The sequence below is a fragment of the Sceloporus occidentalis genome, unplaced genomic scaffold, assembly GCF_023333645.1.
Source record: "Sceloporus occidentalis isolate IW3139 unplaced genomic scaffold, rSceOcc1.0.p SCAF_3, whole genome shotgun sequence".
NCBI classification, from domain to species: Eukaryota; Metazoa; Chordata; class Lepidosauria; order Squamata; family Phrynosomatidae; genus Sceloporus; species Sceloporus occidentalis.
In genome coordinates this window covers 16,668,420-16,691,899 of record NW_028316983.1, presented here as the reverse complement: position 1 = coordinate 16,691,899, position 23,480 = coordinate 16,668,420, and the positions used below count along the sequence as shown (strand labels likewise).

General features: G+C 39.9%; 1 protein-coding gene across 1 annotated transcript; it reads right to left on the bottom strand.

Moving 5' to 3' along the window:
* Positions 1 to 653: 653 nt before the first annotated feature.
* On the bottom strand, positions 654 to 12,420 carry LOC149315592 (androgen-induced gene 1 protein-like). Its single transcript, XM_089518478.1, has 6 exons — positions 12,253 to 12,420; positions 9,636 to 9,779; positions 4,180 to 4,281; positions 2,360 to 2,475; positions 1,440 to 1,591; positions 654 to 826 (listed from the first exon to the last, which is right to left on the bottom strand). Exons 1-6 carry the CDS (start codon positions 12,418 to 12,420, stop codon positions 801 to 803), a joined length of 708 nt encoding a protein of 235 aa, XP_089374604.1. The 3' UTR covers positions 654 to 800.
* Between the last annotated feature and the right edge of the window lie 11,060 nt (positions 12,421 to 23,480).

Here is a 23,480-nt window from a genome sequence, read left to right as displayed (position 1 = left end):
AAAAATGCAGCACACTTCAATGTTTCCATCCACTCCCTTAATCCTACTCACCAACTGGTAGAGCCATACTTGTTTTAACCAAGTTATTCATGTTTTCTGGAAATGATCTTTGATGAACTTCCAGGCAAAATTTGACAATTGTATAACAAGTCAATGAGAAACCAATATATGCACTGTTATTACTGAAACCTGATGTAGAGACAGAAACATCAAGCAGAAGGGGTTTTAGCCAGTTGCAGCTGCATAGTTCAAAGTTCTTGGCTTGTGTACAGTTTTAGAAAGCCTAGACTCTGGAGCATAAAACAGTTTCTCCTACTGGCACATGGCTACTAAGAGGAAAGATACTGTGCATTGTTCCTAGATGCATTATATTGTTTTAAAAATAGTTTTCTTCTTTAAAAAAGTGCATAAATACATGTGAAATGCTCATACTCTCATGATACTATTGGAAGAATTCTATTCCAACAGATTGGACATTGTATTATCATGTGAGTGATTAACACTATGTGTACACAATCTATTTTTATATATATATATATATATATATATATATATATATACACCTAATTTCTATATATAAAAGCAGAAATTTTGATATAAGCATGATTTTTCTGATTTTTTTCTGATTTCTTCTTTATGTTTTTGTGGCTTTTACTATAAATTATAAAAGGGAGAAAATGCTATTTTCTGAACACTTATGAACCAGTTACGATTAACACATTTATCTTGATTAAAGTTGCACTCTCTTCCATAAATCAGTTTCAACTTTTAATGACCTTATACCATTTCCAGGTTCCTCTCTATGTACACTTCTTCCTACGTCTTGCTGAAAAAGAAAAGAAACATAACAAGTTTCGGAATATTTTGCTGTTAGGCACATGACACATTAACAACAATAAATAAAGATAAATAAAGATCCCCTTCCATGTGCCTCCCCTATGCATATGAAAGGAATCTCACAGGTGGTCTTCTGATCTCCCCGCTCCCTTCTGCTCTGTTGGCTGTGCAAGGTACACTGCAATATGTTCAGCTATTCATGATAATGTGAGGTACTTCCTCTCTCACAGACAGCCACCTAATGATATGGTATCTAAGGCACAAAATATTTTATGTGATTGTGGAAAACAATTTTGCACTGGAGCAGAGAAGGCTGTTGCATAATTCTGTCATGATATCTGGAATAGCCAGTCCATTGCTGTGTCAAAATGGAGGCTTTCGGTAGAAAGCAGGACTTGGTAGAATATCTGTGGGAATTTCTGCAGTGCATGTAGGCACTCAGGAGGAAACTCATCACATCATTCATTACTACTTTTAAGAATCTGTTTTCTGAAGAAACAACAAAGTTTTATCTGCTTACTAATACAATGAATGTTAGAAAATGCAACCCTTAGGCCAACTGGAGCACTGAAAAAAAGATAACAATTGTTTGCTTTACTTACCCCATAGCCATTTTGTTAACTGCTCCCCAAGGAAGTAGAAGGTTATCAAAACAGAGAACATGACAGAGAAAAATACTATCATTCCACATTGACTGAGCACTCCTAGAACTGGATATGCCCAAATCCCAGATTTATGGTGCACCCATAGTATCCTTAAAAAGAAAAAAGAAAAAAGATAAATATTATGGGATACAAGGAGCCATACAATCATAAAGATTGGTAGCTGATTGCATGCACTTATTTCTGAAGTCATATGCAAGTGCAACTCTTAAATTATATGTACATTATTATAAATGTTATTTAAATTTAGATTTCTTTCAAGATACAGGCAGGATCTACAGTATTTGGTACTGATTTCAAGAGAAGAGACATAACCAAATGTTTGGAGGTAAAATTATTAATTTTGATTACAGCACAGGTCTATGTTTATAGTAATTAAAGTTGTAATATTTAATTAATGTGCATTATTTGATAATATTTATTTATAATATTTTACAGTTTATTTTTAGAGAGCCAGCATAGTGTAGTGACATTGGACTGTGACTCTGGATACCTGAGTTTGAATCCCTGATCAGTCAAGGAAATCCAGGGGGTGACATGCTTTCAACCTCAGAGGAAGGCAAAAGCAACCCCCTCTTTGAACAAATCTTGCCAAGAAACTGGTTCACCTAAGGGTTGCCATAAGTTGAAAATGACTACAAAGCACACAACAACAACAACAACAACTGGTTTATTAAAATAACTTAGATGAATTATAGTAAATTACTTTGAGGAAGCCATTGCAACCATATTTCTGTGCAATGGTATGCACATCATGCTTCTTCAGATTTTTAAAATAAATACTTCAAGTTAATATTTGATTGTAAGATACATTAATTGTAAAATATTTTATTTGTAAGAGGTCAAAAGTAAATACCTACCATGTGAGGTATGTAACTGCAAAGAAGCTAAGTCCCAAAATTCCTTTAATCCTACCAGGATACTTATGGGCACATATAAACAGCTCTATGAAAAGCAGCGGCAGAATTGTAGTATGCTAAAAATCAAAACCACAAACAGATACATGTGGAGAAAATTAACAAAATTAGTACTGATTGTTATATTGATTTCAGTGCTTCTGTAATATTACACAATTTCTGCTTTTGTTTCATGTTTATGTCAAAGAAAATATTTTACAGTCTAGTCAAGTCACATTCTCTCAGCTTCACAGGAAGGCATTGGCAACCCTCTCTGAACATATCTTGCCAAGAAGAATCCCATGATAGGTTTGCCTTGGGGCTGCCATAAGTCAGAAATGACTTGAAGGCACACAATAATATTTATTTTATTTACTTATACCCCGCTCTTCAGCCAAGGCTATCAGAGCAGCTTACAAATTGTTAATTAGACAAAACAATAACATGAAAGGAACTGAGATGGTGTATATCACATTTTACCCATTAAACCTAATGGAGGTTAAAAAGCACTGCCTCTCACTTGTCCCCTCATTCACCTTGCCATGACAAAGTATAGTATTCTGACACATTTTGTATCCAATCACATAGTTCCCCTGCTATGAAGCTTCTCGGTGACATATACTCAGGGCTATACTCTGGTGGGAATCACCTAATTCACAGAGAGCATATAAAGGTAAAAGCTAAATGTCTAGTCGTAACCAACCGTAGGGGATGATGCCCATCTCCGTTACTAAGCCTAAGAACTAGCTTTGCCAAAGACAACTCTGAGATCATGTGGTATGCATGACTGCACCAAACGCTGTTACCTTCCCACCAAAGTGGTACCTATTTATCTACTTGCATTTGCATGCTAGGTTGGCAGAAGCTGGGACTAGTGCTCACTTCATCATGCGGCACTTGGGCCTTGAACTGCCAACTTTCCTGATCATCAGAATTGGCGTCTTAATCACTAACCCGATAGGTAAATTAAAAAAATTTAAATGGAGGCAGTTTCATATAAGATCTCAACACCTCTGTGCAGGAATTCTTCATACTTTCCTGTGGCTCAATTGTTGCTATGTGGACCAAAGTTACCTTTAAAGCAATGAATGTTGTTGTGGTACCACAGCAGGTAGGTTGCCTGTTGCCATAAGTGGATTGGTTCTTTCAAGGTTGGTTGAGATGTGGCATAGACTCCTGCCAGCCAGTTACCAGTGGTTCCTATTTGTATTGCATGGGAAGCTAGGATGTACCTATTGTAGTTCTGTGCTTTTCTATTAATTGAACAGTGTACAGTATTTCCCCCTTTCATAGTCTCCACTAAGCAAGTAAAGGAATTCAGTTGGATTGTGCTAATGTGACAATACAAGTAGTAGTCGCCAAAGGTAATGGTGCTGTTCATGGAGGTGGGGGGAAGGAAAAAAGGGAGTGCTCTCTCTCTCTCTCCCTTTAAAATAAAAACATACCCCTCAAACACTTTTGTTTAAAGTCCAAGTACAGCTAGCGCTCTCTCTCTCTCTCTCTCTCTTTGGTACAGTGACATATTTAAAGGCAAAAAAGCATTTTCCACCATGTGACTAAATTTCACCATTACAGCCACAAAGTCTGAGGTGGGGGAAACAGAACAACAAAAATAGTCAGGGACATGACAGGGCTCACATTTTCTCCACTCCTGGTTTTGTGTGACATGGACCACACCTCCAGAAGAGTTATTTTTAAAAATCAGATTAATAACTAATGAACAAGCCTATATATTTACTTATCATAGAATGATTAAGCTAATTTACCACTTACCATTCACTTACCATAGAGTGATTAAGCCAAGTTGGATTAATATTATCAAGCTCTTTAGGGTACACCAGTTCTCTGTCATATGCATAAAGGCTCCAGAAAGCAACAGCTACAAACTGAGATAAAAACATTAAAACATTTATAATTAAAATATTATAAGAATGCAGAATATGTGTGCCTACATTTTTTTCAACACTAAAATGTTTTGCTTCTTTCTCCCCTTCTTCTTACAGTTGGTTTAATACTGTGAATATAGGATATTACTCTTTTCATTTTATCTCCAGATAATTAATAAAAACATTAATTTCATAACAGATCATTATTCAGGACTACATAACACAGTATATTATATAACATCATATTAAACTTGTGACTGAAGGACGAAACTACAGTTGGTCCTCCATATCCTCATTTTCCCCCATGGATTCAAGCATCCAGGGCTTGGAAATACTCCACCCAAAATAACAATAAATTACACAAAACAAACCTTGATTTTGCCATCTTATATATAGGACACCATTTTACTGTCCATTGTATTTAATGGGACTTGACATCCATGGATTTTGGCATCCATGAGGGGTCCTGTAACAATATCAAGGGCCCACTGTATAAATAACATTTTGTAAATGAAACTGATGTGCACTTTTGCTACACAAAGAGCAGATTGTTGATAATGATGACAATGATTTGTTTTTGTGTACCTTCAAGTTGTTTCTGACACATGGCAACCCTAAGGCCATACATTCTGTGTTTCTATCACAGGGCTTTCTAATCATAGGGTTCTCTTGGCCAGATTTGTTCAGAGGAGGGTTGCTTTTGCCTTCTTATGAGGCTGAGAGAATATGACTTGCCTAAGGTCACCCAGTGGAGCGGAGGTTTGAACTCTGGTCTCTGGACTGGTAGTTCAACACTCAAGCCATTACCACACACGCTCTTGATGACAATGCTAGGTGACAATAGTAAGTACACCTATATTCTGGACAAGAGGCTACCATCAGACAGAATATGGGGAAACAGAATGGTTTCCAATCAACAAGGATGTCAGACAAGGCTGTATGTTATTATCATAACTGTTAAATTATACACAGGACATGTCAAATGGAAGGAAACGTAGATTCTGATTAAAGAGGTGTGAAAACTAGTACTGTAGAAGGAATGTCAGAGCCCTGCACTACTCATGGTCCTTCTCTACTAGGCTCTGCAGTGCCGCCAGCATCTACAACTGCACAAGGTGCCAAAGGAAAACTTCTATTTACAGGACTTTACTACAAAGTATATATAGTACTATATACATGACGACGACTCTCCAACCAACCATCCACTACTCACAATAACCCACACTGTCCATAGATCACACCCATATTTATACATATTGTCCATGCCATGATCTTTTCATACAGGTGTCTGCAATTGTCCACTTGCATCAGCCCCTCACATCATGTCTGTTGAGTCATCCTGGGTATATCCTCAAAGTGGTGACAATGACATTCCATGTCAGTCACCATGGTGTAACCATCTCAGATGTTGCATCATCCAGCTGCCTCAGCCAGCTGGCATATTCTAACCTGTGAAATTCTAGCCTAGGTAATGTACAGTTGGCCCTCCTTATACACGGATTTGTTATACATGGATTCAAGCATTCACGGCTTGAAAATATTTTTTAAAAGTATAAATTTCAGGTATCAAACCTTGATTTTCCCATTTTATATAAGGGACATCATTTTGCTATGGCATTGTATTTAATGGGACTTGAGCATACACAAATTTTGTAATTCATGGGGGTTCCTGGAACCAAACCCCAGTGGATAACAAGGGTCCACTGTACATACATACATACACTGACAAGGAAACATCAATAAAAACAGGCCTGGAAAATGGAGGGTCATAAAAACTTTTTTTAAAAAAAAGTATGCCGTTTTTATAAGAATTTATCCAAAAATGACCTCAGATTTGCTTCACTATGTACAGTTTTTTCACAACTTTCTTTACCTTTTCTATGTTGTACTATGTGACTGAATAAAATGAGCCTGTAAAAAATTATCCTGCAAACACTAAGAGAGGGGTTAAAGTCTTCTAATAGAAACACTTTAAATCACTTTTATGAAACACGAAACTCCATTCAAAAGCACTAAAAGAAATTGCACTGAACATCAGTATCTGCATTTAATCAAAACTGAAAAACAGCTTAGTTGATAAAAATATTGAATATGTGAAAAAACTTAGTGTAGCATGGCATGTTTATTGTGTTTGTTAAATTCAGCACCAAAAATACATTAAAATCAGATATAGTATTGAAAAAAGTTTTTTCATCACTGGGCTGTGTAATTTAAGATAAGCAGATGGCATCATATTATTAGCCAAAAATCACAAGGACATGGAACAACTACTAATGAAAGTTAAAGAACTAAGTGTAAAGCAAGAATACAGCCAAATATTAAGAATAACGACCACAGATAATCTGCTTAACTTTGAGGTAGACAATGGTCCAAAACACACTGCAAAAATGATCCAGTTTGAGACTACTTTAACTGCTTTGGCTCAGTGCTAGTGAATCCTGAGAATCGTAGTTTATTGTGGCACCAGAGCTCTCTGACAGAGAAGGCTATAAAATTACAGTTCCTACAGTTCCTTAGCATTGAGCCAGGGCAGTTAAAGTAGTCTCAAACTGGACTATTTCTGCAGCATGTTTTAGGAGCTTATCCCATTAACAAATAAGCCGGTTTACCTCTTCTGGCTTGAATTCAGGATCCGGGATGCCCCCGGATGTTATCATACCTAAACTGCTGCCTATCTAGCTGAAGCTGCCCGGATGCATCCCGGGTCGAAGCCTCACTCAGCCAGCACTTTTTCGAAGTTGGGGAGCTTCGGACTTCAAAAATTGGCTGGCCAAGTGAGGCTTCAACCTGGGATGCATCTGGGTGGTGGCATCCCAACTAGATAGGCAACGATTTAGGTACGATAACATCCGGGAGCATTCCAGATCCTGAATTCAAGCCGGAAGAGGTAAACTGGTTTATTTGTTAATGGGATTATCTCCTTAGACCAATTAAGACACTGAAATGGTTAAAAGATATTCTATATTATGGCTTAGTCATTAATCAAAATGGAGATTAGTCAAGAAAACACATTCTTAACTGGGAGTTCTGTGTCATCTTTGAAAACAAACTAGCATTCCCTTGACATGACGAAGGAATCTTTGTTAGCATAAACCAAAAGTATTTGTGGTCATGCAATAGCATTGGAGTGGGTCATACAGATTAATAAAAACAGAGTGTTTTGAAGATGCAATGGAATATATGTGAGATAGGATAGGATAGATAACAGCCATTTTTACAAATCGCTGTCCCCCCCCACCCCCCCGGAGACCAAGAGAAAACAGAGTTTCTAATAAAACATTAAGTGATTCACCAAACTACTTTTCATTCATTCATCTTGTGCATATACTGCAACCTGTAAACTATTCTCATGAGTAGCCCCCTGCAGAATACAAAGCATGTGGCAAGTCTGAAAATACAAAGGCATGAGTGATGGTGGTCTGGTCCAAATCTAACAGTGAAGCTGGTATGATATAATTGGGAACAGCTACAGTCAGCATAAAGTAAGACTCATTCTTCAACATGAATACAGTCACAGAAAAGACATTCACGATTTCAATTTACATCAGTGTCTCCTAATCATTTTGGGATCCTTTTGACAATAAGATGAAGGTTGCTGAACCCCTCCACAGACAAAAGAGGATAATCACATATGTACATAATTTTGCATATGTTTTATTGCTTTGGAAGCTGATTGTCTTCACATATATTAGACTGAAATTTTAAAAAATTATTAGAAACATCTGAAGAGACTTTTAACGTTAAAATCCAAGTAAAATGGGAATGAAGGAAATCAAGGAAAGAAAAATTATTAATTTGCACCCAGTTCGTGGAACCACTATCCATGGTTAAGTCTACACAGGACATGTCAGAAAAGGGAAAATTATAAGGTTTTAAATGTATTTTATGTTTTAAACCTTTTTTTTCCATAAAGTGTAACTACTCTATACTGCATCTGAATAAGTGGGTTGATATTCATAGAAGCTCATCCTAAAATTTAAAAAAATCATTAGTCTTAAAGATGCTGCAACATTCCTTTTTTTTCTTTTTGTACTCTCACTCTCTTCCTTGTTTTTATGCACAAGAAAAGTTAATGACTGCTCTACTGCAGTAGAAGAGCTCTAATAAAGGAACATCAAGGAAATAATAATAATAATAATAATAATATGATTTATTTGTATACCGCTTTTCCTACGATCAAAGCGGTTTACAGCATACATATGCATATACAACAACAAAGCAAGTAACAAAGTTCAATACAACCATAACAGTAATGCAAAATACAATATTACAATAATACAGATAAAACACAGTTAATAAAAATAAAAAACCCATAGTACTAGCTGATACATGCATACACTTACATCCAATATCCAACTCTCCCCCCCTCAGCACACAACACAGTGAGGTACTCGAACACACTTAGCACTCTTAGATATAGATCATATAGTGGATAGGCTTATTAGAAATGATAAACAATTCTGAGTGCTAGCAAAACAGAAGGATCTCTTGTGGAAACATAGTCTGGATGATGCATTCAAATTTAGTATAGTAATTGCAACCCAAGCTCCATATAGATATAATAAGCTGCTCCTCCTCACAAATTCAGCGTACAGCCCTATCTCATATATGTTTATTCAGATGGAAGTCCCATTGTATTTAATGCAAACTCCCTTAAAACCACACACAAACACACACACAAGAGAGAGAGAGAAAAGGATGGGGCTGGTCCATAAACCTGCTTGGTTTCAAGGAGGGCTGAAATTCCCAGATGCCCTCCTTTTCCAGGATATGTCCTCCATTTCTTCCTCTTGTCCAGGAGGAATTCCAAAACATCCTCTCTCTTACTCTCCCACCAGCTGTTCCCTGCTGCACAAGGAAGAGACCAGCCGTGCAAGGGAAAGCGGTGCGTGTGCGTGTATATATATATATATATATATATATCCCTTTAAGAACAAGGCTGCCTCCTCTCTTTGGCACAACAAGGAACCATGGGAAATCTGGGAACAGGGAGAATCGGAGACGTGGTTTTCAGACTGCTGCAATTACGTGAAAAAAACAAATTCGTGAATGAACTGGAAATAAAAACACAGTTATTTGTGAAAATGCTTATTCCCTGATTCACCTCATTTTCTGTCTGGATTCTGACCAGTTTGTGCATGTAGTCATCTGAAAAGTAATTGCAAAATTGTCCCTAATGCTCTGGATGACCCTGCATTGTGACCAGTTTAACTTCCCAACTTCCAACGTATAAATGGACTCTTTCTATACCACTAGACAGCTATTAATCTTTGGCCATTACGTTAACAGGGACTCCAAAACCAATTTGTCTTGTGCCAGATGCCCAATTCACTACAGATACAGTGATTACTTACTAAGCCAACGGGGAATACAAATGCCGAGAAGATGTAATCTCTGATAGGCACCATCGTTCGTGACACAGTCTTGTCTTTGGATGGGAGGCACAGAGCTACACCATCAATTATGACACACAGTACATACAGTATTGCTTGCAGAACCTATTAAATTACAAATAAATTTAATTATTTGACAATTATATGACACTAAATACTCTTTCCTTTTGCTTTGTTGAGAAATCAAAGGAAACCATATACAACTTACTAATGAGTCCTGGTGGCGCAGTGGTTAAATGCCTGTACTGCAGCCACTCACTCAAAACCATAAGGTTGCGAGTTCAATACCAGTGAAAGGGCTCAAGCTCAGGCTTGCATCCTTCTGAGGTTGCTAAAATGAGTACCCAGATTGTTGGGGGCAATTAGCTTACACCTTGTAAACCGCTTAGGGAGTGCTTAGGTGCACTCGATAAGCGGTATAGAAATGTACTTGGTATTCCTAGTGCTTGTACTTGGTTTTGGTCTGGATATGTTTACACCAATTCAATTCTTAGTCTTTACAATATAATTTTAATTAAACTGGGAGCAGTTCAAACATTATTTATATATTTTGTTCCTGATAAAAGCGCTAAGAGGCAGCTGATGGTTATTAAGAAAGTACAGTTGTCCCTCCATATTCGCTAGGGTTAGGGGAACAAGACCCCTGTGAATATGGAAAAAACGCAAATAACAAAAACACTGTTTTTACCTGAGAGAACACCTCTCTAGGAATCTCTAGGTCCTCCAGTGCAACTCTGGTCAATGTCCAACATACACTGACCATAGAATGGCACTGGAGTAGCTACAAATGGTCTTTCAGTGCAACTGTTAGTTAAAATTGATCACAGAGTTGCACTGGAGGACATAGACAGTCCTAGAGAAAACATATTAATGAAATCTGTGAATAATCAAATCTGCAAATATCAAAGCCACAAATATGGAGGGATGACTGTATACATAATGACATATGATAAGCTTCCTCAAAGGGCAGTGACTTAACAACGGTTGTGGGGAGCATGTTGAGAAAATGTCAGTTTGTCAAGATGGAACTAGTTATGCTTTTCCTCAATGTAGTGCCCTCCAAAAATTCCATATTCCCCATAATTCCTGAGCATTAGACATATGAACTATCAAACAGGATTTTTTTTTAGCAGTGTTGCCAGGTTATGAAACCTGCAATAAGGGCCAGTTGAAATTGATGACAATTAAGTCAGTGTTTATATGAATTCTGCAGTATTGTGTCAGCAGCCTCAATGCACTTGCTACAGCTATTAATATAATGCACTGGGTTGGCTACTGCACTACACTGTTATAGCGCTGCTATTTCACTTTTACTGCTCTGGCTGCCTCCTGTTGCATTCTGGGATTTGTAGTCCACTGAGGCCCAAGAGCCCTCCGGCTGAGAATTCTCAGCGCCTTTCTCTAAAATTGCAAATCCCAGAATGTAACAAGAGGATATAAATCCTTGAAACAAATAATAATAATAATAATAATTTATTTATATCCCGTCTCTCTCTAAGGGTTGAGGAGGGCTACAATACGCTCCGATACAGAAATATACAAAATATATAAGATGAGGGAACCCTTTTTAAAGTATATGAAGGAAGCTAAAGGATGCAACGATATTGTTGGACCGAAATGAAGATAAATGTTGTAAATAATTTACGTAATATAAGGGAAAATATAAGACTCTGTCACGAATGGATTGGAATAATGATATAGGCTTGATGAATATACATAGTTAACTAAAACCCCTTTTTTCACTAGGGGAGAGATAGCTTGAGGAATATAGGAAGCTATTATGAACGAGACTATAGTAATTCAAAACCAACGTCGTATTTAGTAATACATTGTATTACATTTCGGGGGAAAATAAGGTTTGTTTTAAGTAATGTTATTATTGATTGTATGCTTTTACTGTTTTGTTAAATTTATATATGAGGGAGGGAGGGTTCTATTGATTTGAGGGAATGTTTTGTTATTTGTTTATGTAATTTGTCTTAATTTTAATGTTACTTGCCTCGATCCTCAAAAAGGGATACAAATAATAATAATAATAATAATTTATTTTATATATTTGTAAAATTAATAAATACTATATTTTTAAAAAGAAATATACAAAATATACAGTGTACTAATTATATATAAAAAATAAAACCAATCCTACATAATCCCCTATCGCTTCCCTATAATAAACAAATAAATAAAATAATAAATAAATAAAATATATAAAGTTCTTAATAGTGCTGCTATTCCACTTTCAACTGCTCTGGCTGCCTCCCTGTTGCATTGTGGGACTTGCAGTTTAAAGAGAGGCATTTAGAACTTTCAGCCAGAGGGCTCTTAGGTCTTTCTGAACTACAATGCCCAGAATGCAACAGGAGGCAATAGTATCTGTATAAGCGCGTAGTATGATAATCTCAGCAAAGCAACCGCCTTCGTGCCATTTTTCCCTCCCTTTGCTCTGATTGGCTCCCCGTCCCAAAGAACCCCCCCTCCTGCGCGTGCCGAGGAGAAATATCCCATCTGCGCATGCGCTCTTCTTTTCCAACATATTATCATCCGTCTTAGAACGGTCCCAATCATTAAGAGTTAGCACCTGGTTGAGGAAGGTGAGGTGTTTCCATTGGCCTCCGTAGGTGTTGTCCTGCTCTTTGCGGACCGATTTGGGCAGCCCTAGGTTCTGGGTCAGGGCGAAAACGGCCCAGATCAAGCACAGGAAATGCAGGAGCGCCGCGGCTCGCTTGGCCCGGAGCCCCAAAGCCATGGCAGCGAAGGCGGGGGCGCCAAGAGTGGTGCCCGTGTGCCACGCGCCGGAGGGCACCTCCGCGCATGCGCCGGAGGGATTCCTTGGCGCTCAGCCGCCCGCTGTCGTCGCCGCCATTTTGAGCGCTCTTTATAGCTCGACGGAAAGGAAGCCCCGCCGCCGGCTCTCTTGACGCCGCTTCCCCACCTCACAGTGGCGGGATGTACCATGTCTATGATGGGGGGGAGGAGGGTTAATTGCATGACTAGGGGCGCCTCGTGTCCACTTTTTGGGTCCATAAAGCTTCAGCTGAAGGAAGGAACCCAGACCCTGCCTTTTTTTCGAGCCGTGAAGTTAGTTTAAAACGGCTTTTTCGTCATAAGAGAGGGCTAAATCCCCCTCTTTTAGGACGGGAATGGTAGAGTCCAGTTGCTTAGAGATGCGCAGGTGTGTGGCATTAACCACAGTGTCTGGTCAAGAGACCCAAGGGCCATCCAGCCCAACCCCCTTCTGCCACGCAGGAACTCCCAGTCAAAGCCTATTCCAAACACAACCTAGAATCATTGAGTTGGAGGAGACCCAATGGCCATCCAGCCCAACCCCTTTCTGCCATGCAGGAACTCACAATCAAAGTGCCCCCTGTGACAGATGGCCATCCAGCCTCTGTTTAAAGACCGCCAAAGGAGGAGGCTCCACCAAATTCTGAGGGAATGTGTTCCACTGTGGAACAAATGTCATAATGGAGGACAAAGGCACTGCAAAATATAGCTCATGGAAGAAAGAAAATGTAGGACATTACTAGATATAAGCCAAAATCATTCCTAGAAATCCGTGCTTATGGGTGATGCTCGAAATGGAGGGCATATTGGATTCCTCCTGGACAGAAGGCTGGAATGTAGCACGTGTCCTGGAAAAGGAGGACATCTGGTCACCCTGTTGTGGATGGATAGAAAAAGGAGGAGGAGGAGGCTTTTACCAGGACCTTTAAATAAGCATACTGTACAAACATCCAAAGGGTTGTTGTTCTTTGTTATTAGCTGCCTGACTCATGGCGATCCTGTGGATGAGACATCTCAACCCCACCATGCTCCATTTTATTGCTGTGTTCCTTCAAGTCCTTTCCGATTCATGGCAAACCTATTTTCTGGGCAAAGTTTGTTCAGAGCAGGCTTGCCTTCACCTTCCTCAGAGGCTGAGAGTGCGTGACTTGCCCAAAGTCACCCAGTGGGTTGGACAGAGGGCTGAAATGTAGGACATGACAAAATAGAAGCCAAAACCGCTCATAGAAATATAACCCCGTGCTTCCTAGAAATGCTCAGAATGGAGGACATTTTGGAATTCCTTCTGGGCAGAAGGCTGAAACGTAGGACAGGTCGGCCCATTCTACAGGGGATGGGACTGTTGCTTCCAATGCGGGGAAAGTCAGTGAGGTCTAGTAGTTTCAGTAGTGGACTCTGGGAAACCAGGGTTAAGGTACCTTTTTGACCATGGAAACCCAGTGGATGGTCTTGGACAAGTTGCACTCTTTCAGCCTTGGAAGAGACCACAGGGGCCATCCAATCCAACCTCCTGCCATGCAGGAAATCACAATCAAACCTTGACAGATGGCCATCCATCCTCTGTTTAAAGGCCTCTAAAGAAGGAGACCACCACTCTCTGAGGGAGTCTGTTCCACTGTCAAACAGTTCTTACTATCAGGAAGTTCCTCCTAATGTTGAGGTGGAATCTCTTTTCCTGGAGCTTGCATCCATTGTTCCAGGTCCTAGTCTCTGGAGCAGCAGAAAACAAACTTGCTCAATCTTCAATATGACACCTCTTTAAATATTTAAACAGGACTATCGTATCACCTCTTAACCGTCTCTTCTCCAGGCTAGACATACCCAGCTCCCTAAGTCTCTCCTCATAAGGCTTAGTTTCCAGACCTTTCACCAGTTTGGTCACTCCCCCCCCCCCTTGAAAGGAAGCAATGGCAATCCCTTGTAAACAACTCTTGCCCTTATGAGAGGTACACTTTGGGATTGCTGTAGGATGGAAAGTGTTTGAAGGCTGCCTAGGAGCGCCCAGAGTGGCATTCCTTGCTTAAGCCTCTACCTTTTCAGTTTTAGGTCTGTTTCATTGGCTCACTGACCTGTAGCTTTAAAGATCACTTTTCAGTCTTAAATTTTGCCAAGGTGTTGCTGCTAATCTACATGCAGCTAAGGAATGGAATGAGATCAGTTTTCATTCTCAGATACAATTTTAACTATTAAAATACAGATACCTCCCCTTCTATCTTTAAACAATACGGAGTTCTCAGTGTCTCAACATCTGGTGGGACTTGTTTGGCAGTAGAGTTAGGATGGACAGGATACATTTTTCTGCACAATGTGTAACAATGTAATTGTGTTGTTTTTGCATAGCAGTTCCCTTGGACAGAAAATCACAGTATAAAGTATTTTTTAAAAGTAAGGTTACTCACATAACCTATTTTCTTTTTATTTGCCATCAGGTTGACTTTAACGTATGGTGACCTTATGAATAAGAGATTTCTTAAAGCCCGTTATTGGCTGTTTTGCTCAGGTCTTCCAGACTCAGAGATGTGGCATTCTTGATTGAATCAATCCACCCATAATATGGTCTTCATTTTCTTTTGCCTTCCACTTTACCAAGCATTATTGTCATTTCCAGTGAGTCAGGTTGTCTCATTATAATCCAAAGTATGACAGTTTCAGTTTAGTCATCTTGGCTTCTAGGGAGAGTCCAGACTTGATTTGCTCTAAGCTCCCATAAATTTGCTATGAAATCTCTCTAGCATCACTTTTCAAATGAGTTTATTTTCTTTCTGTCAGCTTTCCTCCCTGCCTAGCTTTCCCACCCATACGTAGAAATAGGAATTACTATGTCCTGGATGATTCTAACTGTGGTATTTAGTTATAGGGGCTTAGAGTACACCATACTTTGCTAGAACTCAAGGTGGTGTCTGCAGAGCGTCCTGAAGATCTTGCATCCAAACACCAGCTGGAATCAAGCCTGTAGTGTTTGTTTCCCCTGTTAAAATAATGAGCAGCAACAATGGTGATACTAATAGCTTGTACACCACAGATTTGGCTGCCTTTGAAAGAGGATTAGACAAACTTCTGGATAACATGTCTTTCAAGTGCTATTGCATCTTAGAACCTCCATGTTCCAAGATGGCATGTGTGTAAATAGCTTCCGGAACAACATAACTGTTGTTTTCATGGTCTAGATTGTGTTTCCAAAGGTACCTTTCTGATAAGTATTGGTATAGAGCCTTTCCATTCTGGGGCTGACATTTGGAGTTAGGTTAGTTGTCCATGTCTTCATAATGTTTGTGCATGTGCCTTCAAGTTGCCTGTTGACTTATGGTGACCCCATGGATTTCATAGGGTTTTCTTAGGCAAGAAATACTCAGAGGTAGTTTTTCCAGTTTTTTTCCTGAAATGTGGCATGCAGCACTTGTTATTCATTGATTGTCTCCCATCTAAGTACTAACCAGAGCTGACCATACTTAGCTTCCAAGATCAGGCAGGATCTGGTGTCTTTAGGGTATTTAGGCCTCATCTTCTTAACTGTGGTACTGGTTTATGCAGCTTGATGAATACAGATGTCTGGCTACATATTTGTATGGTTAGAATTTCTGCTATGTTTAAGTCATAAACAAGAACTAGGTTGGCATGGTAATGTTCACATGAGTGTAAAACGTGTACACATGATATACTGAAGAATCTTATTATCCATAACTTTAAAACCATGGAGAAACAAAACCAGATACAATGATGTCAGGCTTATGGTCACCAGAGCTATTACGCTATTCTGGTTGTTTTTCCTATGGCTCATTTTTGGCAAGAAATAAAATAATGTTTGTGGAAGAATAACAAAAGATGGTTTATCTAATATTATTCCACCTCAAATGACTTCAGTATAATGGGTTAAAATGTGCTATGAGTGTATTTTTAGGATAATTTTGTTCTTTGTTTTATAAAGAGTTTTGTGCTTTCTTCTGTTTAGAGTGGTGTTCTTTAACCACCAGTTATTGCCCTGTCAACATATCTGATGTAGTGTTTTCTGTCTTTTAAAAATATAGATATGGTTATACCTGTATCACAGTAATAAGAGTTATTCAGCATAAGTCCAGCATGGAGAAATTGAGTAATTGCAGTAGCATCAGGATTTTTACCCTTTCCTCTTGTAACCCTCTCCAGCACTGAAAACTTGTTCTTGCTGGTTTTCTAGGCATGCAGATCATGTTGAGTATGCATGTCAGCATACATGAGGGCTGCAGGATTGGCAGCGGGGTGTGTGTGTTATTCCTTTACTAAATCTGGCTGCAGAAGGACTTCCACAAGTACTGTTACTCTCCGCAGATAGTTGGCATTGTGAGTCTGTGCACTGGAACTTCCTAGGTGTGTATTTTATACAATGACATTGGCCACTAGGGTTCTCTAGGTATTGCATTTTTTTCTCTCATAATCTATTTACCTAACCTTTTCTAAGGTACAAAACACACGGGAGAAATAAATAATAATAATAATAATAAATAAAAAATTATTTATATCTCGCCCCTTTGAGGTCAGTCGGGGCGGCTAACAACAATAAAATACAATACATCGTACATCAAAATTCCCTCCCCCCCTTAAAAAATTATTAAATCAGTTATAATTAAAACCAACAAATTAAACAACATTAACATATACACATTATTACAAGACAGAAACAAAACAAAACAAATAAAACAGTAAACTATGGTGGCATTTCCAGGGAGGACCTTGGGGACTCTCATGAGAAGAGGGTTCCTGAGGCCGGGTTATCTATCCTGGAAAGGCCTGCTGAAAGAGATACGTCTTGACAACCTTTTTAAAGCTGTCTAAAGATGTCAATTGACGGATCTCGTCCGGCAGGTCGTTCAATAATCTGGAGGCGACAACAGAAAAAGCCCTGTGGGAGGTAGCCGAAAGCCTAGATCTTTGAGGCTGTAGCAAATTCATCCCAGAGGACTGGAGTGTACAGGGAGGATTATATGGGAGGAGGCGGTCCCTGAGATAGTTTGGACCCAAGCCATTTAGGGCTTTAAAGGTGATAACCAACACCTTGTACTGGGCCCGGAAACTAATAGGCAGCCAGTGGAGGGACTTTAATACCCGAGTAATATGGTCCCTCCTCGATGTTCCTGACACTACTCTGGCCGCCATGTTCTGCACTAATTGCAGTTTCTGAATCAAGCACAAGGGTAGAGCGCATTACAGAAATCTAGACGTGAGGTTACCAGCGCGTGTACAGCAGTCTCAAGATCCCTTACTTCCAGAAAAGGGCGCAGTTGGCATATCAGCCGAAGCTGATAACAGGCGCTCTTCACTGTCGCATTTACCTGATTTATCATCAGGAGCGACGAGTCAAGGAGCACCCCCAGACTGCAAACACAGTCACTAGAGGAGAGTGTGACCCCATCCAGGACTGCGGGTTGCAACCAAATTCTTGGTTTTGGGGCAGCTACCGTGAGCACCTCCGTCTTGTCCGGATTCAGTTTCAATCTGTTTTTCCTCATCCAGCCCATTACTGCTTGGAGACATTCACTGAGAGAGGAGATGCCATTAGAATTGGAGGCCGACGAACAAGACACGGAGAAATAGATCTGGGTGTCATCAGCGTACTGATAACACCCAGCTCCACAACTCCGAATAATCTCATCCAGCGGCTTCATATAGATGTTAAATGACAGTATAACACCCTGTGGAACCCCACAGGTGAGCTCCCTTTCACTGGAGCAGCTGTCCCCGAGCAGCACCCTCTGGGACCTGCCCGAGAGGAAGGACCGGAACCACTGCAATGCAGTGCCTCCAATACCTAACCCCCTCAGGTGGTCCTAGAGGATGCTGTGATCTATCATGTCGAAAACTGCTGAGAGGTCTAGGAGCACCAACAGGGTCACACTGCCCCTGTCGATGCTCAGACGCAGATCGTCGGTCAAGGCAACCATGGCAGTCTCAACCCCAAAGCCTGTCCTGAAGCCAGTTTGAAACGGGTCTAGATAATCGGTTTCATCCAAGACAGCTTGGAGTTGAAGAGCAACCGTCCTCTCGATCACCTTGCTCAAAAATGGTAGTAAAGAGACTGGCCTGTAATTATTCATATCCAGGGGGTCAAGGGAAGGTTTTTTCAGAAGCGGCCTAACAGCCGCTTCCTTCAAACAAGATGGAATATGTCCTTCCCTGATGGACGCATTGATGATATCCATAAGGAACGTCCTCAATGCATCTCCTCCCTGGACGGCCAGCCATGATGGGCAAGGGTCGAGAGAGCAAGTTGTTTTCCTCACCCTACCAAGGAGCTTGTCCACATCATCGGTACTTACAGATTGCAGCTGATCCAGAATAACTTCATCGACAGAGTTGCTGGACACTTCGTCTATGGTTTCTGTTGAAATATTGGCGTCTTAAGTCGGCTCTTATCTGAGAGATTTTATCTACAAAGAAGTTATTAAATGCATCGGAGCAGGCCGTTGTCGGGTTAAGTAAAGGATTTGGCGCACAGGACACCTGCGTCAGCTCCCTCACCACCCTAAACAGCTCTGCTGGATGGGATTCTGCAGACGCAATACGTGCAGAGAAGAAGGATCTCTTCGCTGCACGTATTGCCTCCCGATAGGACCAAAGAAAGTTCCTATGGTGAGTTCTGTCAGATAAGAGTCGAGTCTTTCGCCACTTGCGCTCTAGTCGTTGTCCAAGCCGCTTCATATTCCTAAGCTCTGGTGTATACCATGGCTTACGGTTTGAAGTGGAATGGCAAGGACGCTTGGGAGCAATCGTGTTGATATCCCTGGGGAGATCGGTGTTCCAAGTATTAACCAAAGCATCGACAGGATCACCGGCATAATCCAGTTTGAGACTGCTTTAAATACCCTGGCTCAGTTTTAGGGAATCCTGGGAATTGTAGGTTATTGTGGCACCAGAGCTCTCTGATAGAGAAGGCTAAAACTACAGTTCCCAGTATTCCATAGCCTTAAGCCTGGGCAGTTAAAGTGGGCTCAAACTGGATTATTTCTGCAGTGTGTTTTGGATCAAAATATGCTAAAACAGAAAAATAGAACAATCCTCTTTTGAAAAAACATGCTACATAACAACCACACACTCAAGGGTGCTAAGTAGCAACACAGAATAAATTTCTTTTATGACTGCATAAAAAGAGACACATTTAAAATTAATGTGTATTAAAAACAAAAATAATTCCCTGGTTTGCAGGGTTCCTTTACAATACATGTCATATTTAAGGAGCTTATCATACAACACTGTTATGCTGCAGTTGCACTACATTAGTCCCATCTTCGCCTGGAACTTAGCACATACCAATGTGCCCCTCTTGTTATGTACTGCTGTGGATCATTTGGAAATAAGTTTGTTTCCACTTGAAATAATCAATTAATGACTCCCTATCCTGCTATGGTTTATTATCCATTTTGGGTGCAAATGTCTTGTTTGTTTTTGTAGAGGTATTAGGATCATACGATGAGGTTTCTTTGCTTTTCCCTTAGAGATCTCCAACAGGGAAATTGCAAATTACTTCTGGGATTCCCCAGAGTTTCTAAGACATCTGTTTTAATAATAATAAATAATAGTAATAATAAAAAATAATAATAAGGCTAGCCTGAAGAAGAAGAGCCCTCCCACCGGTCCATCTGCCTTGGTCCATGCCTCAGAGGGAGAGAAGAATGCTGGACCTCATCCCCTCCCCCCACCATTCCCTTCTCCTTTTGTGTCCTGTCTTTTTAGATTGTAAGCCTGAGGGCAGGGAACCGTCTATTATCCCCTCTGTTGTAAGCCACCCGGATTCCCAGTGATTGGGTGGCATATAAATAAATCCTATTATTATTATTATTATTATTATATATTATTTATTTATATCCCGCTTCTTCCTTTTTGGGGATCGAGGCGGGTAACAACAGAGTTTAAAATACAAGTGAATAACAACAAGGTCTCCCTCCCCCTAGCCCTCCCTTCTTAAGATAGCAATTTGTAAAATAAGATCAAATAATACAACATCATAAAATATCAGATACATTCATTTTCCATACTCCAACATGTTTTTTTTACATTATTAAAAAATTTAGTAAAGAGAGAAGTGCATAAGCACAATTTCATTGTAATCTTATTAAGAATTAATGGCCAAAAAATCCACAGGGTTCAGAAAAAGCTTTAAGAGTAAACGTACAAAAGTTTAAAGAGTGATACACAAAAGTAGAACCAACCAAGTGTTAGTTTGTGGGAAAAGCATAGAAAAATGGTGGAAGTAGCTTGGTGTGTGTTCATCTTTTTAGTCTGGGTGAGGAGTGGAAGTGGATTCCATAATACTGCCATTATGTATGTAACTGTGCAGTTATGCATCCTCCCCCTTTAAAGCCGCCACTAATAATGGAGCAGGAGGTGAGCAAACTGGGTAATGTAATTGGTATTGTTGTATTTCAAGCGTAAGAAAAAAAATGAGAACCACTGCCAGTTGCATAACATTTGTGATAACATCATTGCCAATGTGATGATGGTGCAAAAGAGTACATTAATCTTTCCAAGAACAGGAGAAGAAGAGGTTTTCAAATAGAATGATCCACAAAGTGGGTTCCATGGTTCTTGGATAGTCATTTTATTTTATGATTACTAATTTAATTTACTAATTGGCGTAGCCAGTTAGCCAGATGTACACTCTCCTTGTATGTTATGTTCTAGGCCAGGGGTAGGCAACCTGTGGCCCGTGGGCCGGATGCGGCCCGGTGAGGCCTTGGGACTGGCCCCAGCCTGGTCCTGCCGCCGATTGCCACCGGGGCCTTTGGGGGGCAATTGTCTATAGAAGCCTCAGAAACATGCATTTATATTAACATTTTTTTAAAAATCAGCAAATTTTTTTGGTTGTCCTCCTTTTTTTTTTAAAAAAAAGTGTCTTCCATTTGAAAATTTTGTCCTATATTTGTCCTGGTTTATTTATATATTTAATTTTTTAAAAAATTATTTAATTATTTATTTTTTGGCTTCGGCCCCCCAGTTGTCTGAGGGACAGCAACCTGGCCCCCGGCTCAAAAAGATTGCCTACCCCTGTTCTAGGCTTTTCCTGTATGTGTGTCCTGCAGCAGAATACAGAAATTAAAGTAGCCTGGTTACGTAAGTGGACTTTCATTTACAGTATTCATGTCTTAATACAACATAAACAATTTGGGATGCAATTCACATGCCTGCTGCTTTAAATAATTTTACCTTGTGTCACACTATAGATTTTCCCCTCATGATTGCCATTGGGTTATTTCCCCTGATCTTGCTCAGTTCTTCACTTAACGCAGTGCAGCCCTTGAGCAGTCATAAGTTGCACATTAAGAAGAGGGTGGATTGAGAAGGAGGAAGGGAGATGTGGTTGTAGTTCCACAATGCAAATGTACCCTTTAATGGACTTAGAGGTGATAATAGTTGTAACTGGGAAGCAAGTGGCAAAGAGGGCAGTGAAACTAAAATCCAGGATTGCTGCTGGAAGGTACAGGTAATTATCTTTTCAGACATTCATTGGCACCACACTTTCAGCCAGGCACCTTTACCTTTCTAGAACCACAGAAAAGGAGTGAGTTGCCTTTACTTTTTAATTTCATTCATCAACTCTTTTGGTAAATTAAAGTTCCATTTTTGAAATAACAATTCTGGCCATGTATATATTTAGGATTGGCAGATTAAATACAAAAAAAATAATGTAGCCTGTGCATTCTGTTCTCTTGTGATACCAAAATATTTTAAATATTAATAAATTACCATTCTGTTCAAAAAGACCTCAAAACAGCCATATATGACTTTGGAAAATATATGACTTTGGAAAAACAAATTCAGAAGAGATCTAAATATTTTAAAATATCACCTGTAAAATTATTAGAAGCCAGCTTTAAAATATGGCCTACTTAAAGCTAATCAAACTTGAATCAAATCTACCACCTCTGGGAAGAAGCTGCACAATTGGGGAGCTGACACTGACAAGGCCTTGTCTTGTTTCACAAGGTTGGTTGTGGAACACTGCATGAGCCATTGAGGAAGATCATGAATTATGTTCAGGTTCAGAAGGGGTAAGACAATCTTTCAAATACCTGGATCCCTAGCTATTTACAAAGGGAAAGGATGGTCCAGATGTTGCTGAGCTGCAACTTCTTTCATCTCTCAGTAGTGGCTGTGGTTGATGAGAGCTGCCCAAGAACATCTGGAGTGCAAAATGTTCCCCATCCCTGGTTTAGGGAAAATGTGGTGACCATAGGGTTGAAAATACCATATGGTGCCACCCTGTAATGAGGTTGCAGATGGGATCTGTGGAGAAAAACAAATTCCAGGAAAACCACAAGAAAAGGATAGTGTCACCAGTTTCCATATAGTACAGTTGGCATGCAGTGCACATCAGAGAAAGGATAGATCTTTACATAACTCATATTTCTTAATGTTTAGCTTATCATTTGTCTTTTAGGGTAGTCTTGTTTACTCTTGCTCCATTTCTAAGGGGTTTATAACCCAGGGATTTCAAAAAGACTTTACTGGCTCTGTGTCTGTCATTGGGAAAAGTCCCTTAAGGTTGTGGACAGCACTACTCAGAATCCATTACACTTTTACATCAATTTGCAAAAAAATGTCCCCTCTTAGAGATTGACTCAGTCTAGGCTCACATGGCCTCTCAGTTGGCTTTGGACACCAGAACAGCTGCTTCCTCACTAGGCATAGAGGCTCAAGATGGCCCAGACATGACTGAGCCTCTCCCAACTCCAGGCAGCTCTGTTTCTATATGGCCAAAACCTGGCAAATCACAAAAGAGAGATACCCCTATCCAGCAACCCACCCATAAGGAGAAGGCCGGCCCATTCACTGCTACCCTAACCTTGGTATCAACTGCCACTCTGGCTTGTTGTCTCCCATCATCCTGTTTTTCTTCTCTAACCATTGACTTGACTGGTGTTATGATCTTACTTGTGTTGAAGAACAGTCACTACGAGAGGTGCCTTGAGTAGCAAGCACTTAGAATGTCCAGCCCTCAGTGAAGCAGTTAATTCAAATCAGTCCCCCCCCCCCCCCATTGTGAGCTCCCAC

Excerpts from the sequence above, each read along its gene's own strand:
- LOC149315592 (XM_089518478.1), bottom strand. The coding sequence starts at position 12,420 with ATGGCTTTGGGGCTCCGGGCCAAGCGAGCCGCGGCGCTCCTGCATTTC. Across the intron at positions 2,476-4,179 it reads CTTGGCTTAATCACTCTATG|CATACTACAATTCTGCCGCT; the intron begins GTAAGTGAATGG and ends TTTGATTTTTAG. Across the intron at positions 827-1,439 it reads GTTAACAAAATGGCTATGGG|CAAGACGTAGGAAGAAGTGT; the intron begins GTAAGTAAAGCA and ends TTTCTTTTTCAG.